The 23572-nt window shown below is 36.2% G+C and overlaps 2 protein-coding genes across 2 annotated transcripts; both read left to right on the top strand.

Moving 5' to 3' along the window:
- The first annotated feature begins 735 nt into the window (after positions 1-735).
- On the top strand, positions 736-15226 carry gnb5b (guanine nucleotide binding protein (G protein), beta 5b). Its single transcript, XM_039681882.2, has 11 exons — positions 736-965; positions 2186-2322; positions 2536-2577; positions 4235-4311; positions 4563-4695; positions 6626-6769; positions 7127-7218; positions 10823-10871; positions 11291-11387; positions 13537-13703; positions 14009-15226. Exons 1-11 carry the CDS (start codon positions 854-856, stop codon positions 14018-14020), a joined length of 1062 nt encoding a protein of 353 aa, XP_039537816.2. The 5' UTR covers positions 736-853; the 3' UTR covers positions 14021-15226.
- Positions 15227-16615: 1389 nt separating this feature from the next.
- On the top strand, positions 16616-23089 carry bcl2l10 (BCL2 like 10). The gene is made up of 3 exons (XM_039681889.2): positions 16616-16761; positions 17941-18351; positions 22202-23089. Exons 1-3 carry the CDS (start codon positions 16636-16638, stop codon positions 22322-22324), a joined length of 660 nt encoding a protein of 219 aa, XP_039537823.2. The 5' UTR covers positions 16616-16635; the 3' UTR covers positions 22325-23089.
- Positions 23090-23572: the final 483 nt, after the last annotated feature.

Raw genomic sequence — 23572 nt, 5'->3', positions numbered from 1 at the left:
TGACAATACTGATCTGTGGATTCAATTTATGTTTATTTTTATGGAGTTTTTTTTTTAATGAGGGATTTGTGATTTTTTTTTCATATAAAAAATATGAGGGATTTGAGTAGTTAGTAAAATGCTGGGTTGTTTAAACCCTAGTTTGGGTCAAATATGGACGAACCCAGACGTTGGGTTTTTAAAGAAATTTTATGGTAGCCTAATGTTGTTTTGGTAACATACTTTTGAAGGTAAATTTTGAAGCAAAAATGTATTTATTTCGCATATTTGGTCGATTTAAGATTATTTTTTATCGTGTTATGATACTTGTGTCTTGTTGATTTAGTGGATCAGAGATTTGTTTCACAGAGGTGAAGGATACTGCAAAACACATTCTCATGTCATCACTTACACAACACTTATGTAAAGTGCTTTATCTAGAGCTCCCTGAAAACACACATGCTCTGAGAGAACAGCACTGTTATTTAGACCACCAACATGTATTTGTGTTGTATTACAAAAGTAACCAAAAAACAATTCAGATAGGCTACAAATACCAGCATGAACCCACTGAGTCAGAATTAAGTTAAGCATAAAAATGACAACTGACAATTTAAATTTGAAATGACTTTGATGGAAGAAAAAGTACAACGTCATTTAGAAACATATTTTTTCAAGACTGAGTGTGATTTGGGCTTTAGTCAGTGAGCTCCAGAAATAAATGTGATGCTGATGGTGGTGATGTGTCACGTGACACTTGCGCTAACGTCAGAGCATCATCAGCTGTGCAGACTGTGTTTGCAGTCTCATTCTCGGCTCATGATAAAGAGCATATTTTCTGACCCATCCGTCATCCAACTGTGTTTTATTAAAGATGGCCTGTCAGGCACTTTCGAAGGGCGAAACCATCCAAACACTGAAAGTGGAGTCTGAGTCTTTGAAAGCCAAACTAGAGGAGGAGAGAGCCAAACTACACGACGTCGAGCGTGAGTAAAACACTCAGTGGTTGTGTGTCAAAAACCTAGCGAGCTGCCTAGCTAGACTGCATTCATGGATATCACGGATAATGCGCGATATGCCAAAACATCCCGTTTCTGTAGGCAGCTCGATATGGCTACAGCGATATTTACCAAATACAACGTAAGAGATTAATACATGAATTCGATGTTTGTAATAGCGATCAAAATATGTTCATGTAAATCAGCTGGACGCTTTTAATATTATGAGGCCCAGGATAAATGAATATTTAGATTTAAACTTAACCAGATTTTAACTACAATTTAGGCCTGTGTATAAATAGGATATTGAACATACAAATTGTAGTATTATTTAAATAATTGTAAAAATATTGGAACTGCTGTCCATTCATTTATAGAAGTTTGTGACAACATTTACAGCAAAACCGTGAAATTCTTAATTCGAAATTAAGATTAAGAACTAACAGTGAATGAAAATGATACAAATTCATTGCACATGGTGTTAGTTAGGCTACTGATACATAATTTAATAAATAAAATATTAGGCTATATTAAAGGGATCACGGACTGCATTCTGCATTTTTGTATTATTATTTTATAATGTTTTCTCATTATATTATTTTCTCAAGCACAAATGATTATGGGTATTTTACTATTGTAGGATCCAAAATCGCAAGGAAATTTGCTTATATGTATTTGTGATTTGTTACAAGAAAAAAAAAAAAATGGCCTGCACTGATTTCCTGCAAGATTCTGAATGCAATATTTTCTATTATAAAATGTGTCAGTAAATGTGTCACACTGTAACACATTTTACAGTAGCATGGCCTGATTTTGAAATCACAGCATGATGTTATGTTCTGGGGTCTAATTTATGCCGTTTCTTTCACAGCAGTTTAAAAGAAGGAACTGAGATGCAAATATACAGCACCGATTACCAACAAGTAGTAAACATGTAATTTAATCATGCTGTAATAGTAAAATACCACAGTTGCAATGGAGGATTATATTGTAAATTTATGATAATTACTGTTGTAAATGTAATTGTATTGTTAAATAAATAAAAAAAATGGCAATTTAGTACATTCATATATCTGTCCAATTATAATAGAGCTGATCATCAATCATGTTACGTCTTCCTGATGCTGAGATGTGTTTTCAGTTCTGGTTCAGTTTCGAGTTCTTCAGGTGGCCGTGTGGTTCATGCAGATTTGTCTTTCTGACCGCAGTGCATCAGGTGGCGGAGAAGATGGAAGCTCTGGGTCAGTTTGTGATGAAAACCCGGAGAACTTTAAAAGGACATGGAAATAAAGTGCTGTGCATGGACTGGTGCCGGGACAAGAGAAGAATCGTCAGCTCCTCTCAGGTAACAGGACGTATCACTGTTTCTATCCACTGCTGTCATAGATAGACACTAATTGGTTGCTTTAAAATTTTGTAAGGACTTTTTTTGTGTATGTGTGTGTGAATGTAATCTGTTGTCCTAAAGAGTTAGAAGCTGAAATAGATTGGTTATACACAACCTTTATTATATTAATAATGTATAAGTCTTTACTGAAATGTTGAATCTCTCTTATAGGATGGAAAAGTCATTGTGTGGGATGCATATACAACAAATAAGGTAAATCTTTATATCTGTGTCAAGCGGTTTTCTAGACGGATGTTTTGCAGTGCTACAGCGATTTAAAATAATAATCTGCATGATTTACAGTTGTAATGCACTAATGGAAACCCAGAGTATTAGTGACAAACTAATCCGGCATCCACATAAACACACACATACATCAGCCATGCAGAATGTTTGCTTCTGCGTACAAGACAATTTAAATAATCAGACATGTGTGTACGTCTGTTTTAATAACCTGCATTCTCATAGCATGTTTGTGTGCATGTGTGTGGGGAATGTGGTCCCACACTTCTGGGGGCCCTTAGCAAAACTTTGTGAAGGGGCATCCATTGAAATAATGTATGTCTATGCTATATTTCAACCTAGACAACATTGTTAGACAGATACTGAACATAATCTAGCTAACCATAAATTATTTACAGTTGCATGTTGCAGGTATATGTAATAATCAAAGTATTTATTATAATATACTTCAAATAAGATTAATAAAAAAACTGAAATATCTTAGTTATGCTATTGTTCATAAATTGGATGTTGTCATGCCAACGTCAATGTCCCAATGTGTAGTGAGTCAGGGTCCTTCCTGTCGTTACCAGGGCCTGAATTTGTGTGACATACTGACTCACAACCTAGGGAGCTAGGGAGCTGATTGAGACGCACACATACAGTAGTTAAGATGATTTAGTGAAGATCAAACTGAGTGTCAAAATGGGGAAGAAATTAGATTTAAGAGGTCAGACGAGAACGGCCAGACTGATTCAAGCTGGTAGAAACTGTCAGCTAAGAAGAAGACCATTTTGCATACTATACACTCTCAGAAAAAAAGGTACAAAAGCTGTCACTGGGGCTGGACCTTTTCAAAAGGTAACCTTTTGTCCATTTTAGGTGCTAATAAGGACATTTTAGGTGCTAAAATGTACATTTTAGGTGCTAATAAGTATTTTTAGGTGCTAATATGTACTTTTTAATTGCTAATATGTACATTTTAGGTGTTAATATGTACATTTTAGTTGCTAATATGTACATTTTAAGTGTTAATATGTACATTTTAGGTGTTAATATGTACATTTCAGGAGCTAATATGTCCATTCTAGGTCCTAATGTACATTTTAGGTGTTAATATGTACATTTTAAGTGTTAATATGTACATTTTACATGCTAAAATGTACATTTGAAGTGTTAATGTGTACATTTCAGGAGCTAATATGTACATTTTAGGTCCTAATATGTACATTTTAGGTGCTAATATGTACCACTAAGGTACCAATATGCAGCCTTTGGGTACAAAAGTGTACCTTTTGAAAAGGTACAGCCCCAGTGACAGCTTTTGTACCTTTTTTTCTGAGAATGTAGGCTCACCAAAATTAGACAAAAGGAGATTGGAAAAACATTGTCTGGTCTGACGAGTCTCGATTTCTGCTGAGACATTCAGATGGTAGGGTCAGAATTTGGCAATAACAACATGAAAACATGGATCCATCATGCCTTGTATCACTGGTTCAGGCTGCTGCCCCTGGTGGTGTAATGGTCATCTTGGGGATGTTTTCTTGGCATACTTTGGGCCCTTAGTACCAATTGAGTTTTGTTTAAACGCCAGTCTACCTGAATATTGTTGCAATGTGTATTTTGTGATGTGTTGTGTATTTTGCAGGAGCATGCGGTCACTATGCCCTGTACCTGGGTCATGGCTTGTGCTTATGCCCCCTCTGGCTGTGCTGTGGCTTGTGGGTAAGTCATGAGAGTTTCATAAGTGTAATAATTATTGGTCAACTCTGATCTTAACTGAGAATTTATTGTATTATTGTATACTGTATTAAATGAGAGTCTTAAACAGAGCCCTGTCTTTAGATAATAATTAAAAGGAACTAAAGTGCAGCTCTGAGATTGTATTGAAATTCATATAGCTTGTCAAAATATTACCTATTATTTGGTTTGCGGTTTTTGCAAAGTGGTTGAATCTCTCTTTGTCTTTCATTCAGTGGTTTGGATAATAAATGCTCCGTCTATCCACTCTCTTTGGATAAAAATGAGAACTTGTCATCTAAGAAGAAGTCTGTGGCCATGCACACCAATTATCTGTCTTCCTGCAGCTTCACCAACTCTGATATGCAGGTGAGTGTGTGTGTGTAGGGTTGCTTGAGAAGGCTTAGATTTAGAAAAACCCTCGCAAATATAAGAAAACATGTCAAACACCAACCTGTGAGGAAATCTGAAGTGTACCTCACTATTTTTAAAACTAGTTTAGCAAATAGCATGACTATTATTGCAACTATACAGTGTGTGTGAACGTTAACCAATATAAAACAATCAAAAAATTTAACGTATTATATTTCAGCTACTTGCCAAGGCAACATTTCTTATTTTTAAGACTCTTTTCTCTAGGAAATATAAAAATATATCAGAGTGTGTAGTATATCAGTACAGTACATAATACCAGTATATCATTTACAGTACATACTAGACAACTCAATATAGTATTGAGTATTTGGACCTAAACCTGGTCAGAACTTACCATCATCAATACAGGAAATATACAATGTAAATAATTTATATTTATAGTGAGTGCTGTGTTCATTACTAATGCATTAATTTTAGTGCTAAATAGACTGTTTCTGCATTGGCATCAGACACTGTGTGACGTTGCATTGACAGTATTTTATCTGCTGGGATCGGTACAGCCGAGTAGACACTGCAGTGCACTGTGTGTGGAGATGGTCATATTGTATTAATGCATAGTTTATTAATTCAGTGTGTCTGTGGCAGTGATGAATCTGTAATGATTCGGCTGATATTTATAGAACACACACATTACTCTCATAGCAAATACCACAGTCCCCCTCCCCCAGAAGTTCCCCTGACGGGATTTATGTTAAAGACATTTTTTTTACTTTATGTTGATCATGAGTGTGCTTTGAGAAAAGGGTCTGGGTTTTCTTTCTCTGCTCCATCGCATCACAGATTGTTCCTCTTTCTTGATTATGTTCCTGTCAGTGACAATAAAGACTGAAAAAGATGAAGTGAAAGATTTTGTTACGTCAAGGTAGGGGATTCAATACATCTATTAATAAAGCATGGAAAGGAAAAATTCTGTGGTACAGAATGTAATATTTGATCTGTACGCCAGCATCGGGGAATAACATTATAATCTCGTTCACGACAGAGAGGGCTGCTTACATGTACAAAAGTACCATGAAGACTGGCTTGATATTATGTAAACACAGCTTTTATGTCTTTATCAGCTTTTCCATATATAGCTACTGGCCCTGATAATACCGCTTGCTTCATTTCTGTTCTGTTCAGCCGACTAACAGCAGATAGAGATAATGTATCGGCAATCTATTGATATTCCTGCAGTTACCGGATCATGTGATTCGACAAATACCCGACCACTGAATTTGTGGAAGCGAATTTGTAAAGCGAAATAAAATGACCCGAAAATTAGGTTGTTAGGTTGTGTTTTTAAACAGAACGAACATTTTGGAAGTGAAGTCTGAAAGGTGAATATGGATTATTGAATTTTTAATAATTAAAATGTATGTAAAATGAAGTATTCACAGCTTAAATATTCAACAATGTTGAATTTCAGCCCACAGCAATGCAAAACACAAAAACACAAAGCATTAAAATGCAAGCACTTTTAATGCAATGCATTTTTTTTTTTCAATTAGTGATATTTAACAAGCTATTTTTGTTTTTAAAAATAGATAGTTTTTACTTCCATAGTATTGCTACATGTGTTTATGGATATGAGCTAGTGATCAATACTTCCACTAGAGGGTGATACAGGGGTTATGTTTTTCTCTGTGAATTTGATCAGTCTTCCAGGTCAATGTAAAATGTCAGGACGCGTTTAAAGTGATCTGTACTTGGTTACTCTCTTAAAAACAAAGGTTCTTTATTGGCATCCAATTGGAAAATTTCTATTGCACAAAGGTTTCTTTCTTGTGGAAAAAGTTTTTTTTTTTTTTTAATTTGGGGAACCGGTTCATTTATGGCATTGCAGCAAAACCCCCCTTTTGGAAACTTTATGTGTGTGTTTCAGATTCTGACATCAAGTGGTGATGGTACATGTGCATTATGGGATGTTGAGAGTGGGCAGCTGCTGCAGAGTTTCCATGGTCACTCAGCTGATGTTCTCACATTGGACCTCGCCCCCTCAGAGACCGGAAACACCTTTGTATCAGGGGTCAGATCCTCAAAACATCATCTCCGCAACCATATACTCACACATTTGACACGCACACATCCCAACCTCACTCTCGTGTTCACTATAACACATGTGAGATTATTATCAGTACAGCTGAAACAGCGAAATACTCATTTCATTTTATAAAGGTGAAAGAAAGCACTGGATAAAAAAAAAACAAAACATAATTTCCTAAAGTCATTACACACTTGATTGATTTGTCCTGTTAGGATGTTGTTCAATCACAATGTCAGTTTGGGTTATGTGCTGCTATTTTTAGGACCCTCCTGAGATTCACCCTGTTGTGCTGTGAGTGTTGTTCTCGCAGGTCTCTAAAGTGCTGTGTGTGTGTTTCAGGGCTGTGATAAGAAGGCGAATGTGTGGGACATGCGCTCGGGACAGAATGTTCAATCCTTTGAGACTCATGAGTCTGACATCAACAGTGTGAAGTGAGTGAGCCACAGCCTGGCATTTGCTGATAGTGAAGCTACGTTCACACCACAGTTGAATGTTGCCCAAATCCAATTATTTTCCCTCATTGAAAGACATTGTGAACATCAAAAATGTAAAAAAAAAAAAATTACAATCTGACTTCAGTGTTAACAGTCAGGTTGGAGTCCTCATGATTTTTGTCAATCTAATGGCATTCATTATAATTGCTCACTTAGCATGATGAAGCTTAAATGGATACTCCACCCAAAAATGAAAATTTTGTCATCATTTACTCACCCTCAAGTTGACAAACCTGTATGAGTTTTCTTTCTTTCTTTTCTTTTTTTTCCGTACTATGGAAGTCAATGGTGCCAAACAACTGTTTGGTTCCAATCGTTCTTCAAAATATCTTCCTTTGTGTTCATCAGAAGAAATAAACTCATACAGGTTTGCAACAACTTGAGGGTGAGTAAATGATGAGAGAATTTTCATTTTTGGGTGTAGTATCCCTTTAAAGACAACAAAAGCAGCCATTGGCGCAATGTTGAGTTGTTATATAGTTAGGGACATTCCCAGCAAACAATAGGTTCTGGGAACGTTAGTTTTTGGTTCCAAGAACGTTCCTAGAACTTTTCCTTAAAGGGTTAGTTCACCCAAAAATGAAAATTCTGTCAGTATTTACTCACCCTCATGTTGTTCCAACCCCGTAAGACCTTCGTTCATCTTCGGAACACAAATTAAGATATTTAAGATATTAAGATCACTCCTGCATACTAGTCCATAGGCTTCTTGAGGGAATGATTCTTACTGGCATCGAAAAGTCATTAAAGACATCGTTAAAATAGTCCAAGTGACTACAGTGGCTCAATTTTAACTTTATCAAACGACGAGAATACTTTTTGTGCACAAAAACAAACAAAAATAATGACTTTATTTCAACTATTCACTTCCTTCTCCATGGGCCTGCAGTCAGTTAACGTAGTGTGATTGCGTAGAGCTACGTCACACGTAGTGATGCGTGTGACGTACAATAACAGAAGCTTACGCTATTAAACTAGTAACCTGACTCGCGCAGAGGGAGAAATAAACGAATAGTTGAAATAAAGTCGTTATTTTTGTTGTTTTTTTGCGCACAAAAGTGTTCTCGTCATTTGATAAACTTAAGATTGAGCCCCTGTAGTCACTTGGACTATTTTAACGATATCTTTAATGACTTTTCGAGGACAGCAAGTCATTCCCTCAAGAAGCCTATGGACTAGTATGCAGGAGTGATCTTAAAATCTTAAATATCTTGATTTGTGTTCCGAAGATGAACGAAGGTCTTACGGGGTTGGAACAACATGAGGGTGAGTAAATACTGACAGAATTTTCATTTTTGGGTGAACTAATCCTTTAAGGTTAAGGGAACGTTCCCGGAACATTCTCCTTACGTTATAAAAAGGAACCTAAAAATCACCTACATGGAACGTTCCTATAACGTTCTTGTTTGGTTCCCAAAAAAATAACCTCATGGGACCATTCAGGAACGTTAGGGGAACGTTCTGTGTTTGCTGGGTTGATATACTGTATACTGTATATGTACACTACTGGACCGGTCAAAAGCTTTTTAAGAAGTATCTAATGCTCTGCAAAGTTGCAAAAGCTGAATTTTCAGCATCATTACTCCAGTCTTCAGTCTCACATCATCCTTCAGAAATCATTAATATGCTGACTTGGTGCAGAAAATATTTTTTATTATTATCAATGGTGAAAATAGTTTTGCTGCTTAATATTTTTGCGGAAAAAAATGTGATAAACACTACCATTCAAAAGCTTGTATGTTTGATTATATTTTCAAATCCTACTTTTCTTCAGCAAGATATTTAAAGTGATACAAAAGATTTCTATTTAGCCTGGCTAACGCCAGACCACGTGTCATTGAGAATGAGACGTGGTCTGGAAACCACATGTTCATTTTCTCGTATTTGAGGCGTGGTTTATGAATACCCAGAGCTGTATAATTGGGTGCTACGAATGTCTATCAAATGCGCCAGTAGCTCAAAGGCAATCGGTTCAATGATACTATATGACGTATGTAGAGCGACAGAAAATTAGACAAGGAAGAAGACGATGGGTCAGAGATTTAGGATATTTATGTATACACAAGGGCTGCTTCAAAAGTTAACTTCGCGTACGCTGCCAAGATGGATACATAGATATAAACAAACTGCTTCGGTGTGTTGAATATACGTTGTCATCGTCTTGCTGCTCCCTCCCCGTTCAGTGATTGGTTCCCTATGAATTTTGTTTATCACCGTTTCCAAAACAAATATTAAGATGCAAAAACTTGTTTTCAAAATCGATAATAAATTAATTGAGCACCGATAATAATTGTGTGTGTGACTATGTGGACATCCAAACAATACATGTTCAACATTTGAGTGTTGTTCAACATTTTATTTTAAAAACGATGGCACCAGTTGGTCCTCATTCTGCTACTACAACAGCTTCCACTCATTTGGGGAGGATTTCCACTAGATGTTGCATCATGCCTGTAAGGGATTTGCTCATACTCAAGAGTATTAGTGAGGTTAGGCGCTGATGTTGGAGGATGAGGCTCAGTTGCCATTTTAATTCATACAATCGGTGTTTATCTGGGTTCATGTCTGGGTTATGAGCAGGCTAGTTCTTCCAGATTCAGATCCAGTAAAGCGTTTTTGGTAACAGCTTACATTAGTTTTATTTGTCAATAACAGTGAATATAAAAAGTCTACACACCCCTCTTAAAACAGCTGTTTTTTGTAATGTAAAAAATCAAACAAAGAAAGGTCTTATTAGAACTTTTGTACATTTAATGTAAAAATGACAAACAATTCAATGCCACTGAAAAGCAAAGTGACACATTTCACCTCCTATGCGGGAAACACAGGTTCAAATCAGGCTGTGTTCAGAAAGAAACAATCAGCAAGTTCATGTGAAATAGTACACACCTCTCTTCGATTTATTTACATCATCACAAAAAACAAAAAAAAAAACAAAAAAAAACAGCTGTTATAACAAGGGGTGTGTAGACTTTTTAAAATCCACTACATTAGCATAAACTGACCATGAATAATACTTGCAAAGTATTTATTAATCTTAGTGAATTTTAATTTCTACATTTACAATATTAAAAGCAAACGTTGTATCTGTTATTATTTAATGGGCTTGAGCTAACATAAACTAAAAATGAACAGTTTAATTTTTATTTACTAATGTTACTAACAAAATAAATAAATGGGACCTTATTGTAAAGTCTTACCAAAGTTTTGAATCAAGCTCCCTTGTTAAGGTACATGAGCTGACCAATGTCGTACTAGAACACAATATGTTCCAATTGTAATTAAAATGATTGTATTGGGAAATGATATGCCTATTGGCTGAAATAGCCAAACCTGTTTATTAAAGGAATGTCCACATCGTTTTGGCCGTGGATGGACAGTATATACTTTGATGATAAAATGGTAAAATGTCATTTGACCACACAAACAAATCAGGTCTGAACAAAGAGTTTTAACTGGAATTTGTGCTGTCAACGTAACCATAGTGATATCTATATGTTTGAAGTGTCTATGGAAATTTTAACCTTATATCTGAATGCAGGTATTACCCCAGCGGGGATGCTTTTGCATCTGGATCTGATGATGCTACGGTATGTTTTTCCACATTACAACACACCAGTTACTCTATAATATTTCAAATCAGTCAATAGGCTAGAGTCCCAATCAATAATGTAAAACATGTTGCCCTGATTAATACTCCCCTACAAAAACAGTTACACCCTCTTGAGTTAATGACGTTTTGATCACTTGATGATCTTTTAACTATGTTGAGTTGATGAAATTAGGTTTAGTTAGCTCAGTTGGGTGATTATTTGTGAGAGTATATTAGAATTTAAGTGTATGTGTGTATTTAGTTTATCTAATGTTGTTAATGTTTATTCCTGGTCAAGGTCCATGCAACGTGTATTTGTCTTCAAATCACCCAATGATCAATGAAATGTGATGTGTCAAACTCTGTGAGTCCATACTGACCTGGTTCATCACACTGTGACCTTTCTTGTTGTTTCAGTGCCGTCTGTTTGACCTGCGAGCTGACCGTGAGGTGGCCATTTATTCCAAAGAAAGTATCATTTTTGGAGCCTCTAGTGTGGACTTTTCCCTCAGTGGTAAGAAAGCAAGCTTTGATCATTCAAGCAGAGTGATGAAATAAATGTTATCATTTGTCAAATATTAGAATGTCTTTCCAGTTTTCTTTCTTTTCCAACATTCAGCAGAATGTCCGATGTGTTATTTTCCATACAATGAAAGTAAATGTGTACTTCACTATAAAAAGTATCATAAATGTGCTCTTTGATTTATTCCAAACCCTTTAAAGCCATATCTTTCACTGAAAATCTTTACATCTCAATCTTTACAACTCTCAAATCTCATGTGTGCGTGTGTAGGCGTTAAAGGGATAGTTCACACAAAAATGAAAGTTTTGTCATCATTTACTCACCATTACATCAGTCCAAAACCGATATGCCTTTCTTTCTTTTGTGGAACAAAAATAATGCCTTTCCCCCCCCCCATACAAGTACTGTATATACTATGGAATACCATGTTTTAGACCCCATTGACTTCCATTGCACTATAAAAAATATTTTCAAGATTTGTTATCACAACATATTTTCTTTTGTCAAATCAACTTTATAATAATTTATTTAGTTGAGATAACTTATTATTTTGAGTTTCTGATGGTTAAATTAATCTACTTCATTGTATTAACTCACTTTTTCCAGTTCAATCAACTTAAAATGTTAAGGCAACCCAGGTTACTTACTTTTTTAAGTTAAACCAACAATATTTTTTTACAGTGGTAATCACAACATTTTTTTCTTTTGTCAAATCAACTTAAATAATTTATTTAGTTCAGATAACATTTTTTTTACAGTGTAGGCAAAAAAGTTCCTCAAAATATCTGTTCTACAGAAGAAAGAAAATCATAAAGGAAGTAATACGTCATGAACTATCCCTTTAAAATGTCACGCCAGGTTTGAGATCAGACATTATTGGTTTTTGAGTGTTTCATCATTGATGCCAAACATGATGGGACATGTTTTGTGCAACATAACTGAATTTATGAGAGTGAGATTTGAAAGCCATAATATGTCACCAGAAGACTTGTATTGGGCCTATACTTAACTGATACATTTATGGTACTTTTTGTGCTTTTTTAAAGCTAGAAATGCCATTTATTTCTAGAGAGCTACAATTCTCCTTATATGTTTCATGAAAGAAAGACATGCTGGTTTGATAAAGCATGAGGGTGAGTAATGATGACAGAAGTTTCTTTCCTTATTTTGGTGCACAGGCCACATGATTAATACTGACAGATATCTGCTGTAATTAAACCCAGGGTTAAAGGAATCAGATGACAGGCAAATGTCACAGCTGTGACGCCCACACTTACCATGATAGTATGTGTATCACTAGCAGTGAGTATAGACCTGTGGCAGTTATATTGATAAAGATTAGTATTATTGATAATGTACTATAGGCCTATACTGGATAAGTTTTACTAGATAGTGTTCAGTGCTGCTGACACTGCTTAATGTTCATTAATGAAGACTTCAATATGACAATTGTGTCATCATTTACTCACTTTTCTGTTGTTCCAAACCTGTATTTCTATCTTCTGTGGATCCCAAAAGGAGAAGTTTAGCCAAACCTCTCTCTTTTTTTCATCCAATGAAAGGGGATGGACAGTGACACATTTCACTGATTGACTGATAAAAATTTCCCTGTGTTGTAGCTTTTAAATAACAAACAAGAGTGATTAAAATAAGATTAAATCTATATGTGATCTCAAAGAAGTGAAACATCCATTTATACTGAACAACATTATACTAAATATACATTTAAATTAGGGCTGTCAAACGATTGATCGCGATTAATCGCATCCAAAATAAAAGTTTGTGTTTTCATAATATATGTGGGTGCACTGTGTATAATTGTTTTATATGTATAAATACACACACATGCTTGTATATATTTAAGAAATATTTTCATGTATAGACTCAAACTTTTATTTTGGACGCGATTAATCGCGATTAATCGTTTGACAGCCCTAATTTAAATACGCGAAAGACAGATGAAATTGAATTCTTTTTTATAATCGATTGATTTTGATCAACACTGGTGTTGTTTTTCCTGTTTATGACTGTGAAGCTGCTATGAATCAATCTGTATTGTATAAAGCACTATATAAACAAATGTGACTAGACTTGACTGTACCAAACAATAATCTTATCCATCTTTCACTCTTTTCCACAGGCCGATTGCTTTTTGCAGGACACAATGACTATACCATTAACGTTTGGGATGTCCTGAAAGGTACCAGAGTGGCAATTCTCTTTGGCCATGAAAACCGGGTCAGCACTGTCAGAGTGTCCCCAGATGGTACCGCGTTCTGTTCAGGATCATGGGATAACACTTTGCGGGTGAGTGACTTTTTTTGGTTTTGCCCTTTACTGGCATCAGGGACTGCTTTTAGATTATAGTAAAGGGACTGGAAGTGGTTGTAGGTGTTTCACATCATTCTGTGGGGTCTGTCCCCTGAGAGAAACAGGGGAATTACGCAACATGGTCATAGGTTTCTTGTGGTTTGTACTCTTTCTATCCTTAGAAGAAGTAAAGATACAAAACTTCTTTGTTCCTTTAAATTCGCATATGTCATCTTGGTTTGTTTTCTGAATAAATAAAGAACTATTTTATCTCTTAATTCCTTGTCATTTCTTTGTTGCAGATCTGGGCTTGAGGAGTTGTCTTGTACCAGTATGAGAAGAGATATTTGTTCTTCTGCTTTTCAATATCACAGCACACATTGGGACTGTAGGGATTCTTATCTAGATGTCCTGACTTTTATATTATCTTAGCACAATTAAATATCTCTCTTTCTCTTGGCTTCTGGCGAAAATGTATACAGTAAAATAATAATATATAGAATACACAATTTGAAAAGGATTGCCGTTAAAGTATTAGTTTGTAAAATATTTTTTTAATATTATAAACCTAAGTGTTTTAATATAATTATCCATACTTTTGTAGGTATATATTTTATGCTAATGATTTGAACAGAGTTGATTTCAGTGCTTGGGCATCTGGCTTATCAAACAGGTATATATCTAGAAATCTGAAATTTGTTTATATCTATATTTATTATCATGAATGAGTTTTGCTTGCACTAGAATGTCAAAAATGTAGACAAGTGTTTAATAAGTATTTTTCCATCTCAAGTGTAATATACACTCACCTAAAGGATTATTAGGAACGCCTGTTCAATTTCTCATTAATGCAGTTATCTAATCAACCAATGGCAGTTGCTTCAATGCATTTTGGGGTGTGATCCTGGCCAAGACAACTCCAAACTGAATGTCAGAATGGGAAAAAAAAGGTGAGTTAAGCAATTTTGAGCGTGGCATGGTTGTTGGTGCCAGAAGGGCCGGTCTGAGTATTTCGCAATCTGTTTAGTTACTGGGATGTCCATCCCTTTATGGCCACCATGTACCCATCCTCTGATGGCTGTTTTCCAGCAGGATAATGCAGCATGTCACAAAGCTCGAATCATTTCAAATTGGTTTCTTGAACATGACAATGAGAACTAAAATGACCCCCACAGTCACCAGATCTCAACCCAATAGAGCATCTTTGGGATGTGGTGGAACGGGAGCTTCATGCCCTGGATGTGCATCCCACAAATCTCCATCAACTGCAAGATGCTATCCTATCAATTATAAAGAATGCTTTCAGCACCTTGTTGAATCAATGCCATGTAGAATTAATGCAGTTCTTAAGGTGAAAGGGGGTCAAACACAGTATTAGTATGGTGTTCCTAATAATCCTTTAGGTGTGTCTAGTTGGTCAAATCAGCAATTGATCACAATTAGCTGATTTCTATGTCTGTCCACACTCCGTTTACTGTTTGTTGTCTCTTTATTTAGGATAATTAAAGGTAATAAGGCAATTTCCGGTTTTTGTGTTTATTCTGTGTGGTAGAGGTGGTTAAAATGTCAAAATGTGTGAACAACCATTTATATATATATGGAACCATTTATAGCCTACATCATATGATGTGTATATATATATATATATATATATATATATTCACCAGAAGTACATATTATGTACTTTTACATAAATATGTATTTTTTAACTACATATTATAAGTAAATCTGATTATTTCATGTATTTATAAAACTAATTATTCATATTATTATTTGAGTATAATGATCTATTTTGGTTCAATTGGTCCACCTATTATCATTCAATGCCACAAAAACGAGAGGCATTAAACAGTCACATTAATATTAATGCTGCCAGAAAGAAAACAAACCATTTACATAATTGTCAGGGCTTATACAACACGTTTTCTTTTGGGTTTTTAGCTGGTTCCTAGATGTTTATATATCATTTTAAACCATTTATAAAATGTACGAAAACCACTTCTTTTTATATTATATTTAAAATAAATAGTTGCATAATGTATTGATTTTTACATTCCAAAATGTCATCATTAAAAAAATCTAACTATATAGGCTATCACACCTCAGTGTTAAGAACACAAATTTCTTAACTCCTTATAAAATGAACAGAAAAGAACCAACAAGAATTGATACGTTTTAAAACATCAACATCATCAATTTAAATATTTCCTCATCAATGTCGATTGCGTCGAGAACAAAAGCCAAAAGCAAAAGCGAAATCTCTTAGTTTAACTGCAATGTAATTGGAATTTTCAGAAAAAAATCGTCAAATGACGTTATCCATTCGAATTAATCAACATGCCTTATGCCATAGCAGAACCACGTATGATAGAATACGTTTAAATAGAATGTCTTTATTGTTCCATATGCAAACTGTGTGGTGATATTAATTGTATTTTAAATGTAATGTATATCACAAGAGTATTACAAATGGGCTCATTAAGTAAAACGTCTTTTCTTACACTTTTCTTCATAAACTCTCAACCATTTAATTTTGAAAGTGTCTATTAAAATCTAAGCCATCGAGGAGCCATCCTTGCTTTTTTTTTAGTAAATTATCTTGGAGGCACATTTCGTAAAGAACCTTTTTATTATTATTTTTTAAACAGCAAAACAATTGGCTAGAACATACATTAGAGCCAAGGGAGCAAAGAAAACACACATATAAAACATCAATATAATAAATCACAAAAATACAAGACCTTATCAATCAAAGATTGTGAAGTATACAAATGAACAGAATTCTTTAAGGAATACCTCTTTTTTTCTAGAAAACTTACACTTATGGATGTGAAATTTGACTAATAAAATGAACAGATTAATTGCAAAAAGAGCCTCTCTGATCATCTCGATCAGAGATGCGTCATGACGCAGGAGGCGTGGTTTGTGAATGGGGCGTGCGTCAGGCTTTACGTTGATAAGGAGTGACGGAAGATCGTTCTGCTACGAGAGATATACTACTGACTGCTGTTTTCTCAACTGTCGGTGGAGAGCGCAGTCTGACATCGCTGGGAGGGTGAGTTGCTTTATTATTTTCACTTTTATCTTTAGAAACTGTTTATTTTATTCTAAAATGGCTGCCGAATCCTTTTTGTGTACATATATCTATTTATATATATTGAAGAATACGTTTTGAAACGCGTGCGGTTGGTTCGCGTCTTTGTGTTCTCTAGAGCAATGGCGCAACCGGCTTTGTGTTTCGCATTATAGCGTATACTGGCTTTCATTTCTCTATTCTGCGGTGTTTTATACAATGAAGCTCATTCATATCTGGACCATATGTTAATACTAACTTACCAGCAAAACAGACTTCAGCGGGTAGACGGTGGGCATTGTTGAATCTCAATGTCATTTTTTTATATTAGGCCTGAACCTAGAGATACTGCCGCTGATTATAACAAGCCGTTATTATGAATCATTAACCCATTATGGACTGATCAGAGTTCTGTGTTAATGTTGCGTAGACATATAACACAGACGCTTGCTTGAACTAGTGTAAACGTTACCATACAGCTGAAATGAAATGACATGGATAATAAAATCGGTGTTAACTTGATTTTACCTATATCTGACTTCACAAGAAAATATATAAATGAACGCTTTCTGAAATCTCATTAACGTTACCCTGAATTATAAATACAATATACATTGTATCAATTATGTTTTCACGGCATTTGGTGTTACCATAGTATTTATTTATTTTATTTTTTTGTAGGGATGATTAAATCAAACCATATGGGTAACGTTAGTTGTCAAAACATGGAGAGAAAATAAACTTTTATTAGTCTGTACGAATGCTAATGATTATTTTAGATGTTACATTTTCTTTATTTAGCTTTGTGGTTCATTTAAATAATGCAGTGTGACAACTTTATTTCAAAAATGCAAATGTTCCTTAGTTTCTTAACTCCACCAGTGTTTTTAAAAAATGTTGCCAGCCACCGTCAGCATTTTTGATCATTTTCATAAAATGTGGGTAAGTTTAATAATATTTTTTTTTTAAAAAAAAGTAATATTTTGAGCAAACAGCTGAGAAAAAATGCAAGGAAGCGTGGTCTCATAAATGACAGAAATGTTTCACCAATGGCAGGCAAAGAATTAATAATGATTAATAATAATTAAACAAGAATTAGATAAAAGTTGATTTTTAAAAATACACCCTCTAATGTATTTTGACCTTGACTTTTTCATTTAGAAAATGTCCTGTTGGTTGAGGGAACAGACTTTGTTGCTGGCAGAAGATTACATCAGGTTCTGCAGCGGGATCCAACAGACGCCTCCCAGCGAGTCAGCAGAGGCCATGAGATACCTGGCCAAAGAGATGGAACAACAGCACAGAACCAAATTCCGATCCCTCTCCCAGGAGTTCCTGGACTCCTGCAGATCAGATCCCAGCAAGTGTCTGCAGAGCGTCATGAGGGAACTGGTTGGAGATGGAAAACTGAACTGGGGAAGGGTGGTCTCCATCTTTACTTTCACTGGAGTGCTGACCAGTGAGCTACTGTCCAGAGAAGAGAACTCTGAGTGCCCCAAGAGACTGGCTGAGACCATAGCTGACTACCTAGGAGGGGAAAAGCAAGACTGGCTGGTGGAAAATGGAGGATGGGTAAGCACTGGCAATGTTGACTGGTACAGATAACATTTAAGTCCCTGGCATACTACAAAAGTACTTTTTTGGTCTTCGCTTGGGGGTAAAAAGAAGTTTTAATTACTTTTGCTGCAGTATACTGTTAGCGAACATCCCAAAAAATGTGTCCATGATTCTTTAAATTATAGTAGAAATTGGAAGTTGCAATTCTAATTGAAAGCAGCTCTTGAGTGTGTTCATGTTTGTAGTCTTAGCTTGTGGACTGAACTAAATGAACCAGAGAAGATTAAAGATTTCCCCGACAAAGAAGGCAAAGAGCACAGACTATGACATAATCGGAGCAATGATGGTTCGAATTTGTTTACCACTCAGCACAAACTTTTCTTTTTAATTTGCTCTGGGAAACTCGGACCTTTGAAAACAAAAACCAAAAAGACTTTGTTTTATAGCATTTCATGTGACATCCCATTTTGCTTGGACTATATCTGGGCCTATTACCTGGTGAATGATAGTTTTGTTGCCATTGTGCTTGTGTGGGAGACCCTTGGTGTGCAAGTAGTAGAAACACCTTTTCTAATCGTCAGGTTTCAACTTGAGTTTTAAGTGAGGGGTTTTTCCAAACCAGTTCTGGATGATGTGAAACTGTGTGGGTGCTCAAAGTACTTTGACCCTTCATCTGTGCTCTCAGAAAGCCTGCCTATTTTGCACAGTGTTTGATGCCTCAATCTCTTTGAGTCATTCCTACCTGTATACTTCAATGTGTTCATTTTGAAGTGTAATTGGAAGGTACATACTGCAGTGATATGCTTGTCTAGTTTTTGGAGCAGAGCAGCGTATACCTTCTTGTGGCTGCCCTATTTTTGTCAATTAGAGAGTGACACAAGCCAAAGAATCCCAGGAATGCTTGTGGGGAACTGATTTAAACTGGCTTTCAAATGTCTCACCAAGGACTTTTTCGGTATGGGCATCCAGTTTTTCAGTCTCCCAGGCAATGACCTATGAAAGCAATACTTTTTCCAACTCTAAATGCCTTAAGTAACCCCGGGAGACATTGTTTACGTATGCAGCCTGATATCTGCTGTAATTACACACATGATTTTGAGGAACATGTTAGTCAACAGTCAAATGCAAATGTTTTAGCTGTAGCTCCCACTGAAATGTGACCAGGCCTTTGTTTAAAAGACTTGTGTCCATAGAATGTACTTCCAATGGCTGAAAAAAGACCAAACTGAAGTATTTTACAGATCTTTTCTTTAATTGAATCGTACATCCGAGTAAATCAGACTATCGAAAAAGAAATACCCGCTGGACTTCTCCTTTTGTGTTCAGCAAAGGAAAGTCACATGGATGTGGAAAGTCGAGTAAATGACAGAAAGGATGATCCGACTCTTGAAACCAGTTAGTTTCATGTTGGTCTAATTCGGTGGTTTTCAATTTGCTAATGCTTTCAGTTTTGTATGTCTCCTTTATTTAACACACCTGATTCTGATGGTTACGAAAAAGCTCAATGAACTGAACTGAGAGTGTCAGATTAGAGAGATACAGAAAATGTGCAGAGTGGGGAGTACCCAGGACCAGACTTGAAAAGAACTTGTCTAATTTACACTTATGACATCATTAGTGGGATTATTGCATAGTTTTAAAATCGAAAATCCGGTCACTTCTGGCTTGAGGCAAATAGCAGCTTGTATTTGCATGAATAAAGAGTTTGAGAGGCCTGCTGCAGTCTTTTCTCTCTCCCCATTTTCTCTTTCTCTTTTATTTGGCAGCTGTTGAAAGCAAAGCCGAAGGCCAGTCAGCCATTTAGTCTATTGTGTTTACCACACGGTTGATCTCCATGCTTCACTCAGAGTTTGTGCAGCATATGATTGTGGGCTAGAGCACCTGGACTCTGACCAGTACAGCAGGTGTCTGTCTGAAGACAGCTGCTCTGCCCCACGACTCAAGCCTTCTGCTGTTTGTTCGGGTCCTCAGGCAGTTACGTCTGCCTGTGCCTTTGCCTGCTGCTTCTGAAATTGTCATATCTACATTTAACCCTTAAAATGTCAGTTACATCCTGAAACCTGCACTCTATGTCATAGAAAGCCCAAGTTTAAAGGGGTCATGGCATTATTTTAATATAGTCTTTAAGGTAGACTTCTGTTAAAAACGTTCTAGACACAACCATTCATACATTTAAAAATTATATATATATTTATTGTCAACCCTCGTACCACGTTTACTAAACAATCTGCTGTCAAATGCTCCGTACAAACATATTTCTCCAATGGATCTGGGACGCCTTTAAAAATAACCATCAATTTGTTCCTAATGTTGGGGTTCTTTTTGTACCTCCTCCGGCGAGGTTCTGAGCGAGCTAAGGCGATACTAAAATGTCACGTGAAAACAATGGGGACTGCTGATTGGTCAGAGAGAATCGTCACCATTCACTGCGTCATCATTACACGCGCCAGATGGAGTATCCAGAATAACCCCGCTATTTTTTTAAATAGTTTGTCCTGAGATGGTGGTTACTAAACTAACTACTATTGTTATGGCAACTCGGAAGAATACGCCGTGGCAAAACGAGGAGGTGCAGGCTTTCCTTTGTTTGGTGGCTGAAAAGAGGATCCTGCGAGAGATTGATAGGGTAACGAGGAACGGAAGGCGTCGCTATGATGAGCGGGTACTATTTGTGGCGGTACTGTCTGCAATGGAAAACGGAGTCGAGGTGGTATTGGTAATGGAAAAGCGCCAAAACATGCTGTTTAAACATGATTCGTCAAAGCAAAACATTTTTACTCTTCTTTTTGTCCTGTAGTTAGGAGTAGCTCGAGCGTATGGAGTACGTCAGAAAAGGCGTCTTATACTGTATTCACTTCTAGACTGATGGAAGCCGTTAAGCAATTGAATGTTAGTGGGTGGGGTGTTGACTGCGATTCGTCAATTATAACACAAAATCCAAACAAGTAATTTTTGAATAGGGTTGGGTATCGTTTGAATTTGAACGATTCTGATTCCGATTCCTTGTTTCGATTCCGGTTCCTAACGATTCTCGATTCCGATTCTTTTAAGAGGCAGGGTCAAAAAAGTTTAGCTAACCTTGCTAACCAACGGTCATTCTGAAGGAAATAATCCTTTCTGAAGGAAATACTCGTTTTGTCACAAATTTTGCATTTTGCCGAGATTTCGTTATTTTTAGAAAAGTGAAGCCACACTTTGGACCGCCAACGTAAGCTACTCATGTTCGACTCGCGCGGTTATGCCGACGCTTCTTCGTTGGTGTTGTTCAGCGGTTTCTTCTTCCGCTCGGCGGACTGTGAATATCGAAACTAGGAATCGAAATTTTTACTTTTGAACGATTCCGGGAAAAACGAAAAGTTAGTCCCGGTTCCAATCGATACTCGATTCTTGATACCCAACCCTATTTTTGAATGATACAAAACATCTTGTATGTCAAAAGTTTGTTTTCTAATTATATTTACTCTTTTTAATTGGATAGAACAGCTTATCGGAAATACTCTAAATTAACTAAATTTGGCCCAAACTATATGCTTTCTTGGTTTGGCACCTCATTCGTTTTTGACCTGAGCAAACGTGAGTATCAAGCATACGCCACGTTATCCATTACTCCACAGCTCAGAGGATTCTTTCATTTGAGTTATTGTTAAAGATGTATGTGCCGTTCCTCCCAAAGCAGGGTTATGTAATCCTCTCATATGTTCATAGTAAGTAGGCTGGCCTATTATGTAATACCTCTGTTCATTGTAGTTATTTTAGATACTATGACTAATAAGGTCTGAAATACTGCTCTAACTGAATCATATGGGCGTAGGGAACAAAATGTGAAATCTTATCTTAATTTTTTTTTTTTTCCTGTCTTTTATAGGAGGGATTCTGCAGGTTTTTCCACAACGCAAAACAGCTGAACCAAGAGTCCTCAATGAAGACGGCACTGTTTGCAGCAGCGGGAGTGGGTTTAGCTGGTCTAACCTTTCTCTTAGTTCGCTGATGATTTTAGATTCTCTCGCTCTTTTTCTCTTTCACACACAACACACCTGCTCTCTGTTTTCTGTCAAATGGCTAAGTCAAAACCGTTCTTAAAGAGAAAATAGGCTCTCGATCGAATGTTTTTGCACACTTTGTTCCATGTCCTCGCCTGTAATTACAGCAAACAGCCATTCCTGTTGATTGTAGACTCTTTACATGGCCTTCTGGAGAAAAACAATGGAAGTTCTTTGCATATCTAACATGGTGCTTTTTTATTTTATAATTGCTTTTGTCACTTGTCCTTGTGTAAATCTTGTTAGTTTAGTTAGTATTTACAGTTTATTTTGTAAAAATGATATGAAACCACAGTTTGTTTGTAATGTTTCTTTCCGCCCGATAACATGACGCTTCACCGATTGCAGTTGTGTCAGAAACCATTGGAACGCAAAAGAGACAAAGTGCATATATTTGGTTTTTGCAGTCTTTTTTTGATTTAACTTTTTAGACCACTTTTTGCCTTTTACTAGTGGTTTACATTTGATCATTTACACCATTCCAATGTCTCTGTTTCATCCTGGAAATCGTTTGTTTTAAAGGTGCTCGCTTGTTCCAAGGATGTGATATTCTGCCCACTTGTAAGTTTACGTTGTAAATTTATTTATTTACCTCTTAAGAACAAATTATTACTATTTAGGCAATTCCCAACAATTGACAAAACATTATATTTTTGCATTGTTTTATTTATTGACTTCTTTATTAATAAAATAATTTTACTGTGAAGACTGGATCAGATGTGGAATATTGTGTGTTCTGATTGCTCCTCATTGTGCCCTAAAATTGCATTGCATTCTCATCATTGGCATTAAGAGCACATTAAACCATTAGTTCTTAATTCTGGCCCTGTGGACCCATGTTTCTGCACATTTTATATGTCGTCTTCATTTAACACCTGATTCAGATTATCAATTTGTTAGAAAAGAGCTACATGAATTAAGTGTGTGTGATAAAGGAGACAAACAAAAGCTGCATCCCAATTTAGAGGCTGCATTCTTCGAAGGCCGATTGTATCCCTGCTTTGCAACGAAGGCTGTCCCATTTCGAAGGCTCTTTCAAATGCAGCTTTGAAAGGCATCCTTCGTTTCCTGTGAAATGGAGGATACATCAGAACGATCTTTTACGTTCTACCCTACCACAAAATTCATCGCGCACCAGGGACGACAGCATTTTATGAGAGCAATTGCCGGACGTCATGTTTATGTAACTTTTTGGG

This window comes from Pimephales promelas, chromosome 10 (assembly GCF_988280905.1).
Source record: "Pimephales promelas chromosome 10, fPimPro1.hap1.1, whole genome shotgun sequence".
Classification (NCBI taxonomy): Eukaryota; Metazoa; Chordata; class Actinopteri; order Cypriniformes; family Leuciscidae; genus Pimephales; species Pimephales promelas.
The sequence above is the reverse complement of the archived record's forward strand: the minus strand, read 5'-3'. Positions and strand labels throughout refer to the sequence as shown.